Source organism: Rhagoletis zephyria, unplaced genomic scaffold (genome assembly GCF_001687245.7).
Source record: "Rhagoletis zephyria isolate East Lansing unplaced genomic scaffold, Rhagoletis_zephyria_1.1 Rzeph_scaffold_00645, whole genome shotgun sequence".
NCBI classification, from domain to species: domain Eukaryota; kingdom Metazoa; phylum Arthropoda; class Insecta; order Diptera; family Tephritidae; genus Rhagoletis; species Rhagoletis zephyria.
The window spans coordinates 13,374-25,927 of NW_016157729.1; the positions used below are offsets into that span (position 1 = coordinate 13,374).

The 12,554-nt window shown below is 36.3% G+C and overlaps 1 protein-coding gene across 1 annotated transcript; it reads left to right on the forward strand.

The window, feature by feature from the left end:
* The first annotated feature begins 5,104 nt into the window (after positions 1-5,104).
* LOC108360857 (uncharacterized) lies at positions 5,105-8,558 on the forward strand. Its single transcript, XM_017613304.1, has 3 exons — positions 5,105-5,158; positions 7,580-7,703; positions 7,835-8,558. Exons 1-3 carry the CDS (start codon positions 5,105-5,107, stop codon positions 8,395-8,397), a joined length of 741 nt encoding a protein of 246 aa, XP_017468793.1. The 3' UTR covers positions 8,398-8,558.
* The last annotated feature ends 3,996 nt before the right edge of the window (positions 8,559-12,554 follow it).

Genomic DNA, 12,554 nt, shown 5'->3' on the forward strand with positions numbered 1-12,554 from the left:
TTCGATCTTCGCTGGTTATCGAAGGTCGAACATCGAAAGTGAAAATATGAGCTATGCAACCGTGTCGAAATTTTCGTTGAGTATCGAGTTTTCTGTCGAACAGAATTTTGCTTTCGATGGTGTAGCGAAGTGTTAGAAAATTATGAAAAATATATGATTTTGCATTTGTTTTTGTTTTACTTTATAGCGGCTAGACACTAATTAAAATTTTTTTTTTTATTATTTTCATGCAGTTCTAACGTCGTGAATACTTGTAAAAGAAAATCCCAATACTCAGTTGTTTTCTGAGAACAAAATCGTAAGCGGTTTATAGTTTTAAAATATTTTAAATGGATTTGGCTCACAAACGCCTTTTTAGACAGTCGGAAGTTTTAATAAATCTGTAGACAAATTTCTTAAATATATTTTGTGTCAAAATATATTCGAAAGATTACATTTAAACCCTCTTACATATTTTCTACTCCTGGCCAGTTTACCAAGCTCCCATCCTCTGACGAATCGTTGAACCAGAACTCCGTTGTACTCACTTTTACCACGTTTTTATAAACTCGCTTTCTTTTTTATTTCATTTTAATTTGCAAATGATTTCGGGGTAAAATTGTCAAAGCTCCCAATAAACTTTAAGGAAATAATGAAATCATCAAAACAATTTCAGTCCTCACATTAAAGCTAAAGGAGCATAAAGTTTGTATTGTGTTTTCTTGTTTTCGTAGACATTTGAAGAGTAGGGGTGCCGCGAAATTTTTTTAGCACAACAAGGGTGCCGAGGTGAAAAAAGGTTGGGAGCCCCTGGAATAAAGTATAAGTTTCAAATGGCTAAAGATTACGGTTGATTTTTTAGAATTTTTAAAAAAGCTCGAAATTTGTACGAAAGTTTGTTGAACTTTTTTTAATATTGCACAAAGTTGGAAACTTGAATTTACACATGGTTTTTATTTATTTTATTCAAAGTCAAGAAACAAATGTTCTTGCTGACTACTTATAAGTAAAGTACCATTATAAAAAATTGTATTTATTTAAAGTAAGAGTTTAGTTGTAACGAAAAACTCAGTTTAGAAACTGAGAGATCAAGTTCAACGGAATTAGAGATCTCGTTTAGTTCGCGAAGCGCACGAGCAATAGGGGCATTGCACGCATAGTTCGTTCGGAATCTGCATAAATAAAACGGATGGTTATTACGTAAGTGTCGAGTCGGAACAGAAAAGTTAATACTATGCAACAGATCGGAGCAGTCAGTCTCCCTAATAATAATAATACATTGGCGCTTACACATATGTTAGTGTTTGGCCGAGCTTCTCCTACGACTTGTGGCGTGCGCCTTGATATTTACGCCGACTCCGAACAGCGATTGTATTTTTTATGAGAAGCTGTTTTTTCATGGCAGAAATATACTCGCTGGTTTGCCATTGCCTGCCGACGGACGACCGCTGTTAAGAAAAAACCTTTTTTCTATATTTTTTGCGATGTTGCTTTGAGTCTCCCAAATAATAACACTAAATTTGAAGGACAAAGACAAAATCGCTCTTCTGCTTTCCAGCGGCTTAACCTTTAACTATGGAGGCGAATTTTTTGGACACAGTCTATGACCTGGTGGTAAATTTTACCCCTTCGAATTTTAGTTAGAAATTTGAATACAAATTGGCCATTTTATAATTATTTTTTCTTTTAAACTAAGCTACTAGATTTTTAAGTTAAAATAAATAAAAAATTTTCTTTTTTCTTTTAAAATCAACAAAAGTACCACTTTATTTCACAAGGCTTTTATTATTCACAAGAACGAAAACGTCACAGTAAACTTATAAAAAAAAAGTGTAAAATAAAAATTAATCTAAAGCTTAAGGGGCATCTTTCCACAGCATAAAATATATATTTACAAGTGAACAAATGTATGGTGTTTTTGAGTTCAATTTGAATTTAATTTAATTTTGGTTAATGAAAAGTATTACAATTTAGAGATTTAATAATAGTTTGATGTAAGATTAAAAGAGATTTAACATACATAAGTTGAATAGGAATGAATGTAAAGAATGAATGAGTGATTTGATATGAAAGTTTATAAAATGAATTTAGGAGTAGATTAAGTTGATACTTAGCAATGAGATGATAGGATGGACAAATGATTATATGTCGTCAGCGTTCCCACGATCTTGGGTACTCAGAAGTTATGATATTGGAAACTAAGTGTTCGATATACGAACGGTTGGATTGGTAATTCGATGCTCCCACGTTGATATTTGATGGCATGGTTGATCACACCGATGTCGCCTGATGTCTGGTAGATGTTGAAAAAAGGGACGTTGGAAATGCGCTTAGCGCATTCATACCCAGCATTGGAAGTTCGAAAATAAAATTCCAAGTAGGGATGCTTTTCTTGAGCATTTACACAGGGATGCGTTGAAGAATAAAGCTGAGCAGGGATGCTTTCTTTAAGTAGGCGCAAGTCACTTAAACAAACAGAGATCATATTAAAAAAATGTACTTGTAAAAAATACAGGTCAACCTTCCTTGAAAGAAAAAGTTGCATAAACGTTGAGGAGTGGTCATTTTTATACCAGCATCAGCATTTCTCCGCCCACGCTACACCTTCCACAGCAAAAACGTAACTATCAATAACGACAACGAAATAAGGAGATACTGAGAGTATCAAGTTGCTGGAGCGCAACATAGGAGAGTAATTCAAAAAAATTTAAAGAGGGGGTAAATTTTACCACCACCTCCACAGTTAAAGGTTAAGTTTAATTAGTCGCAACCAGGACTCATAGGCCGGGCTGGGACTAGAAAATTGAAGTGAAGAAAGAGAAAAGTTTAGAAAAACTTTTTGCACACGTTCAATTCTTTCAATGGAGGATTGGTTGTAAGGACTCCAAATGAACGCAGCATATTCTAGTCTAGAACGAACGAAAGCAGTAAATAATAATTTGAAGGTATAAGGGTCTGAAAAGTTTGAGCTATTTCTTATTATGAAACTTAAGACGGAATACGATTTGGAGATAATAAAGTTTATATGATTTGTAAACGTAAAACGCGAATCGAAAACAACGCCTAGATCTTTGATTTCCTCAAAATGTTGGAAAACATTATCAGATGTGCAATAAGATGTAGGCAACGCATTAACTAATTTAAAGAAGGTGAGCTTAAAGCATTTTTTGGTATTTAAAAATTGGTGATAAATACAGCACCACTTGATTAAATTATAAATATCGGCTTGAAGTCTATGCGAGTCAGCGAAGTTGGTAATGACAGAATATATTTTTAGGTCGTCGGTATATAAAAGAAATTTAGCGAAGGTAAAACAGCTACTAATATCGTTGATGAACAAGACGAAGAGCAGAGGGCCCAAGATCCGGGGTAGCGGATCCCAAGAGCACTCATCCCAGTTAACTTTGATTAAAGAGTTATTCACCCTTGAAAAGTCACACTTTGAGAAATTAAGAGCCATTGTCTCTTCACATTTACTGCCTGTAAATTCATAAAACTTTACGTTGAGGGCCACGGAAACATGATGCTTGTTTGTTGGCAAGATCGGCGAGTAACATTCCGAAATAGTAGCGTTGATATTATCACTAACAAAAACGAGATCTAAAATTCGGTTAAGCTGGTTTTTAAAACAATTCAATTGCACTAAGTTAAGACTTAAAATATTATCAACAAAGTAAGATTCGATCCCTGTATTAACATTCGTTGGTATAAGACCCCATTTTGACGGATTATTAGACCAGATAATATTTGGAAGATTGAAATCACCGTACACACATAGATGATTAGTTGCTAACACATTGTGAACCAAATATGAAATGTTGTCCGTATGAGTTTTATAAAGATGTATGAAGTCAATATATATGTATAAAGAGCCAAATTCAGAAGTACCTTTGATGGAAACACAAATTTGATCTAATATTGGGTCATTGTCGCTGAGCGGGACAACAAATGTATGAAGATAACGCCGAACTGCGATAGGAACACCACCACCGCGAGAAAATCCTGTACTATTGACATCCCGATTTTTCCTAAAAGCGTTGAGTAAGGTCGGATTGAAATATTCACTATCTAAAAAGTTTGCATTTAATCAAGTCTCCACGAAGATTATGACGTCAAAATCCGAAACTGAGCTAAGGATGAGAATTTAATAATGGGTCATTGTCGCTGAGCGAGACAACAAATGTATGAAGATAACGCCGAACTGCGATAAGAACACCACCACCGCAAGAAAATCCTGTACTATTGACATCCCGATCTTTCCGAAAAACGTTGAATAAGCTTGGATTGAAATATTCACTATCTAAAAAGTTTGCATTTAACCTAGTCTCCACGAAGATTATCACGTCAAAATCCGAAACTGAGCTACGGATGAGAACTTCGTTCGACTTTGTACGCAAGCCACCCATATTTTGAATGTTTATCTTCAAATTCTTGAACGCTGGCACGGATATTTTGGAAATGGCTGGGATTGCTCTTTGGGATGCCCTCGTCTTTGAAAAAACTGAAAGGGACGAACTGTAATATTGGTAGGCCAAAGCGCTGGGCCCAAAACCTTGTCATATTGAGATGCAATAACACCCAGTTTAAAATTTATCTTCGTAAGCGAGTCAATGACAGCATCCTTTTTGATGAGCTTAAAGCAAGAAATGCTAATTCTGTCGATTCCAGTATTTTTTTCCACGAAAGAAATTATATTTTCCTCAGACACATTTGGTTTAAAAGAAGACAATTGTAACCATTTTTTCGTATCAGCGAAATCTAATTCAGTACTGATACTGCGCCCAATAACAACGTTGCGTACATTATTTTCGTTTTTCTTCCTCTTCGTGTGCATGGTGACCCACTGTGCTTGTCCACTTGATAACGAACCATTAGCACTGTTTATTTCAGTAGAGCCGGCGGCGGTGGCGGCTGCAGCAGCGTATGTGTCAGCAGAGGCAGCAGCTGCGTGGGAGAGACTACACCCAGGCATACAAGTAGTTGTCGACGTGTGATCCGTAGCAGTTGTTAAAGCTGGGGGAGTAACCATAGCAGAGTTAACAGAGTTAACACTGCGAGCGGAAGGTTGAGATCTCTCGCACGCAGCGTCTATGTTACACTCAGTCATACATGTATCTGACGAAGTATGATGCGTAGCAGTCGTTTAAACTGGGGTAGTAGCGATAACAGAGTTAGCACAGTGAGCGGAAGATTGAGATTTCTCACTCGCGACGATTTTGCAATTCGAGCGAAGATTTTTAACTTCGGTAGTGAGCACATTGATCGACTCCGCGAGCCCACAGTTTACTCTGCAATGAGTGTAACTCGGCTTCAAGGTATTCCGTTTTGCTAATAAGCCGTTTATTATCATCCGCTAATGCAGTGACTAAAGCAAAACACGAACATTCTCAATAATCTCACCAAACAATGATTACAGAGATATTGCTTGCTTAGCGTCAATTTGGTTGAACTTGCTGCCTGAACCTTTACACACTTGTAGAGACGGAGAGGATGAAAATGGCATTTTTAACTGATGATGAGCAGTAGCATTATTGTTGCGTTGTGAGCCTATTTGACTGCTTGAGGTAGCCGTGTTGTTAGACAAAGCAGCAACTACACTGTCCTCTGGAACGACGATAGGTGGTGGCGAACGTATGGAATCACGCCGAGCCCCAGCACAACCATTGCAGTGAAATGGTTTATCAGAATTGAGCAAGAACTCAACATCAGTTGGGTTCATATTTACACAAGCTAGGTGAAACAGGTTATTACACTTAGCACATTGTATTTTATGCTGTGTCCGCTCCACTTTTTGCCCACAAACACACGGCATTATGATATTATGCTCGACAAAATTCAGCGATTTGATTAGAGTCTCTATCTCGGTAACAGCAAGCCACAGTAGTGCACAAGCACATCAACATTTGCACATATGTTGGGCGACGAGAATAATATAAAATACGAATTTTCAACTAGACAGAGAACGCGAACAGAAGGCTTGACTGCCAATGACTGATGAGGTTTTGTTAAAGAATGAACTATATTTTTATAAAAAAATTACCAAAATTAAATAACAAAAAAAATAATACGTTAAAACTTGACAAAAAGTGGTTCGGCTATAATTTTTTGATCACTGTATGTACTTTTTTTATATATATTTAATTGGACATGCACATTGTACATAAAGGAAGTACCCAGCAAAAACTTTGATTCTTTGGTAAGCGCTTAATTTTTGTATCGATGGAGTTACGCATTACAATACGCCACAAGACTAAATTTTTCACTTTCTCGTTTACCCACTGCATTACAAGTGGGGGTCAGAACACCCACAACTACCGTTAGGACTACCGTTAATTTCTTCATTATCCCATGATCAAACCACCTACACCAGTATGGGACCACCTATGAGGTACCACCTTCAAGTTCAAAGTTATGCGGTAACATACATACAAAAATAAGATATAACCAAATATACTGACGAATTGATAGCCCCCTCTGTTTGAAGTAGGTTAAAAATAGAATACAACTTTGTAGGTCCTTCTTTTTATTTAAGTCTAGTTGCTTGTTTGGAGTAAGTCAAAGCAAATCCGTGCGCGTTGACATCGCGAATGACACTGAAATTATTACGCGCAATGCTGGTTCAATAATACATACGACATATTATTACCGAACAAGATTCAAATATTGTCGTATGTGTTAGCTGATCTCTCACATACAACAATTTTTTGTTGCGACTTATAAACACTCAATTTGTATGAAAAAATGTCGTATGTGCCAAACTTTTAAATTATACGACTAAAACGCTTGTGACCTTGCACTTACGATAAAATTATACCATATATTTCGAAATCCAACGGAGATATNCTTACGATAAAATTATACCATATATTTCGAAATCCAAAGGAGATATAAAAAAACTGATAAAGCCATTTGAAAGATCTTGATGAGTTTAGTATAACTGCATTATTAACTCAATTTGGCCCAATTTTCACATACGACAATAATTTTTTCAGGCGGCGATATACGGAGTGTTGCAAAACTATAAATCCACTACAAATATTTGTATAGCAGGCGTAAAAAAAGAGATATGAAAAAAAATTCTTCTATGACTTTTGCGTAATGGGAACTCTCTTTTGATGGGGCTATTTTTTTTTAACCATTACAAAATTTGCAAGAAGTAATACAACCTAAAAAGTACTTGTTGCAAAACTATAAATCCTAATATGATCCTTGTACTAATAAATACACTGTATAAATCTAATATTTTAGTTGTGCTCCATTAACCTTAATCAACTCAAATATGTGCTTACTCATACTTAAGCACAATGTTTTTAGCAAATTAGAGTCCAAGTTATTCCACATTGCCAATTCGAGTGAACTCACGTTTTCAAATTGGCGATTCTCAGCATAAACTCTCCTTCCCAGTATTCCCCACACATTTTCGATTGGGTTCAGGTCAGGAGAGCATGCTGGCCATCCTAGGGTTCGAATATTGTTGCTCTTTAACCAATGCTTTGTCTCTTTGCTCGTATGGATTGCAGCATTGTCTTGCGGAAAAGTTCAATTTCTTCCATTTTTGTCAATGAAAGGCTTGAGACTACTCAGCAAAATGGCAACGTAGTCTGAACTCTTCATTTTGTTGGAGCAGAATTGCAGCTCGAGTACACCACCGGATGTTATAGCACCCCATACCATCACATTTCCGCCTCCAAAATTTCGTCGGGGAAAAACTCGACGTTCTTTACGTAAGTCATGCCAATATCCACTTAATCCGTCCGGGCCGTCCAGATTGAACTTTTTTTCATCTGAAAAGATAAGAAAAGATATACATACATAGTAATTTCTTAATTAGTATCCACGTTTAATTTACTTACAGAAGACCAATCAGTTGCCATATTTTTACTAGCGAATTCCATACGAGCGACTTTGTGGCGTGGCAAAAGACATGGAGCTGGTACCATTCTACCGTACTCGAGGTGCTTAGTGCGTTTTAAAGCCCTCCAAATTGTTTGCCGATTTACGGGAACTGAACATTTTGTTGCTAGCTTCTGGCAACTAATAGTTGAATTACTAGCGACACGTGCAATTATTCTTTCATCGCGACTGGTCAATTTTCTTTTCCGCCCGCCTGCCTTTTTGATCCCGTATTCATCTTATTTTCGTAAAAAACAAGAAACCAGCCCGTGGGATCTTCCAATCTTCGAAGCAATATCGCGTATACCGAAACCTTGCTCAACTAGAACCGTAATTCGACCCTTTTCAAATTCGTTCAATGGTTTACCGCGAGGCATATCGACGAGAATATTCATTAGTAAGCAATCAAAAATAAGTAATGACATTTACCGCAAAACTACTGAAAAAAAGCGACATAATTGTTTTGGATTTATAGTTTTGCAACAAGTACGTTTTAGGTTATATTACTTCTTGCAAATTTTGTAATGGTAAAAAAAAATAAATCACCCCATCAAAAGGGAGTTCCCATTACGCAAAGGTCATAGAAGAATTTTGTTTCATATCTCTTTTTTACGCCTGCAACACAAATATTTGTCGTGGATTTATAGTTTTGCAACGGAGTGTATGTATGTAGGTATGCAATTTGTGAGCAAAACAAAAAAAATATCATTGTACTTGTTTATTTTTGAATCCTAAATTCACGACTTTAAATCGATGTAAAAAGGAAATGGGAACCAACTTTTCCACATACTTTGGTATTTATTCATATTTTGACATCATTTAACGAATGCAATTGGTCTCATGCCCATAACTTTTGAGTGTTGCACTGTGTAATTAAAGCTGATGTCGGATAAAATTTTGTGGCTTCGCGTGACATTAATAACTTTGCCAACAAAGCGCCAGACGCAAAAGGTATGCCACAATGAACGCCAAGAAAACAATTTTGTACTGCTTTTTACTCGTCAAAATGGCTGTGGATTTTCAGCTTTAAAACTATCAGCAATATAATTAAATTTTATGTTTCTGCATGAAAACTCGAATTTGGACGACTGATTGTCAATGCGCGCAAAAATATGGGAGCTGGCCATCTTTTCGCTTCGCGCTGCAGCTGCAACGATCTATGTGGCATGCTTTGTGCATTTTCACACAATTCACCTTATCTGTCAAACCGAATCTGTCACGCAAAGCGAGCAAGCGTTTTATCTGGCGTCAGCTTAAGGTCGGTCCACACAGAACTTTCGCATTGGCTTTGGCGTTGGCGTTGGTTTGACTGAACGCACGTTAAAATGTATGCTTGCTGCAATGAAGCTTGGCAGCGAATGCTTTGGCCACTAAATTAACATATTAACGACAGACAAATTAATATTTCATACCAATTATTGCGTGAAAAACGATATTTCTTGCCCTCATTTGATTAAAAAGGTAAAATATTTCACATAATTTTATTTTTTTTTTCAACAGCTGACGACCGACGCACGCGAAAAGTTGAGAGTTCTTTTTGCTTTGTTTTGGCGTTAGCGTTGCCAAATTTTGGCGGTGTGGACGACTGCATTGAAATTCAACGCCAACGCAACGCCAAAGTTGTATGTGGACCGGCCTTTATTCTTTGTTTACTCAAATTTTCTCATATCTACATATACATACATATGTGAGGCATTCTTTTTCATATCGGACACCAAATTTAGTGTCACACTTTCGATTCGATTAAATTTTTTATGGGTTCTATATATGAAATAAGCTAACACGTATTCGAGGAAATTTTTTTTAAATTTTTTTTCTTCGGTGATATGTTTTGTCAAAGTTTGGATTTTTTGGTGATTCTGAGTAATCATGTAATTCTTCAAATCGTTATATGCCAAGTTCTGATCATCGTAGAGACTTGCAGGTATAATATTTGTATGGCAAGATTTTTCTTTAAGGTGACAAACCCCTGGAAATGGGCGGGGCAATTGTATTACTAAAGTTAGCAAATCGCAGATTTTATTGCGGATTTCGGCAGAATATCGCTGCGGTAACAACGTTTGTTCCACGCCTTTTTAATCAAATAATATTCTAGAAATGGGCGTGGCTATATTAAGACCAAAGGTCATAAATTTAGACTTTTTTGTGGCTTTCGCCAGAATGTCTATATGGATTGAAAAAGTAGTGGAACAAATGTTGTTAGCGAAGCGATAATGCGCCTAAATCTGCAATAAAATCTGTGTTTTGCTTACTTTAGTCCTGCAATTGCCACGCCCATTTCTAGGAGTTTGTCACCTTACAGAAAAATCTTACCGGACAAATATTATTTCTGGATAGGTATTCTATCGGAATCCGCAAAAAAATTTTACTTTTTGCAAAAACCCGATGTTTAACACCTTACTAAATATATCTCAACATAAGTTTTTGAAAAAAAAATTTAAAAAAATTGTTGATTCTGACAAAATATACCATCTCGTCATAAAGAAAAATATTTTCAAAATAGTTCTTGAAAAAGGCCAATTTTTTGAACCACGTTTTTTATAGAGAATTAAGCATGGATTACGATGGTGTAATTTTAAGTCCCTAATTAACTGGTCTTCGCTATGGAAATCAACTTCAAAAAGTACAACTGTTTATAGCTAAGGACAATAATGACCATTTTATATATATTTATAATAAGGTATATATATATTTATAATAAGCTTTATAACGACGTCGGCCGCTGTGGTGTAGTGGTAAGCAGTGCGCGCTTTCACTCATCAGCACCTGCGTTCAAACCCTGGTCAAAGCAACATCGCAAAAAATATAGAAAAAGGATTTTTCTTATCAGCGGTGGTCCCTCGGCAGGCAATGGCAAACCTCCGAGTGTATTTCTGCCATGAAAAACAGCTTCTCATAAAAATACAATCGCCGTTCGGAGTCAGCGTAAAACGGTAGGTCCATCCGCTTTGTGTGACAACATCAAGGCGCACGCCACAAGTCGGAGGAGAAGCTCGGCCAAACACTAACATATGTGTAAGCGCCAATCTATTATTATTATTATTTATAACGACGTTAAGATTAAGTCTCTACGATGAGCAGAACCCGAGATATAACGATTTGAAGAATGACATGATTAGTCAGAATGACGAAAAAATCCAAACTTTGACAGATCATATCTCCGAAGAATAAAAAAATTCCCTCGGATACTTATAGTAATAATAATAATAATAATCCCAACGGTTTTTACCCTCCATTCCCACCCATCCGCACGAGGGGCGCAGTCCGCATGACGAACGGAACCAATATTTTCAATTTTTGCGCCGAGTCACGGTAGGCAGGAGTTTGTTAAGTGTCGGGATCTAAAACTGTTCAGCTACAGAATTAAATTCATCAGCTGATTTTATGTCTTTATGTTAATAATTCATTTATTGGGAGAGGATAGTATCGCTTTCTTAATGATAAAAAGCGAATGAGATATATCAAATGTGCTGGAATGAGAGTTAAAATCCTGGCATAAGCAACGGAGTGGGTCATGTAATTCAAAATTAGTTATACAAGTTTTAAAAAATAGGGGATAAAAGAGTCTTGATACACAGGAGGGAACATTAAGGCTAACTTCACCTAGAAGAAGCGAACTTGAAATTGAGAATGTCAGTAATTTAACCATAAAAATTGTACCAAGCATTTCCCTGCGACTGACAAGCGTAGGACGATTTATAAGTTTTAATCGGCTCGTATAAGGCTTAAAGTAAAAAGTAGGAATTGTTTTTGAATTGATTCTATCTTGTCTGAGTAAATTTGATACCTTGGATTTCAAACCACCGAACCGTATTCCAGAATCGGTCTAACTAATGTAAACAGGGTTTTAGTGATATAAGGGTCACTAAATTCTTTTGACCATCGTTTCACAAATGCAAGTACACCTTTAGCCTTGTTGACTGTCACATTAATGTGAAGATTAAAATTAAGTTTAGGATCCGTTGTGATACCAAGTTCCACAAACTTGTATACCTGTTCCAAATTATGGTTATCTATTGTATAAGAAAGAAGTGGCGGAACAGCTCGTCGCGAGAAGCACATTACTTTACATTTTTCAAGATTTAGAGGCCTACGATTTACATAGCACCAGTTAGCCATGCTGTTTAAGTCTGCTTGTAGCAAATGCTTTTCTTTAGCTGATACCAAGGTACATTGAACAGGTAGTATCAGCTGATTTGATTTATTTTCAAATTATTTGGTCTCGAAAATGTCAAATATTTTTAAGTTTTTCTCACAAAAATTCTGAATTGTTAAAATCCATTTGCATGTGAATCCTTTTTCCATACAAAACAAGCGATTGAATAGCAGCTTTTGGAACGTTCGCCCAACTCGGCAGCACGACCGCTGATTACTGGGCCTTGCAAAGGATGGATCAATGCTTCGAGAAGCAAACAAATTTACTAGGAAAGAAAGTTGCATAAATTTTTATTTTTTCCCATTTTTTTTTATTTTTATAATTTTTTGTATTTCACATGGCACGCTTTGATTTAGAAGAAAAAATTCAGAACAGTTTTTGACACTTTCGATACCAGAAGCAACAACAAAATACACGCAAATGTTGTTTTTGCTCTACTGATACTACCTGTTTAATGTGCCTTGGCTGATACATACGATTTATAAAGTTTCACATCATCTGCGTACATTAAAATTTTTGAAAATTT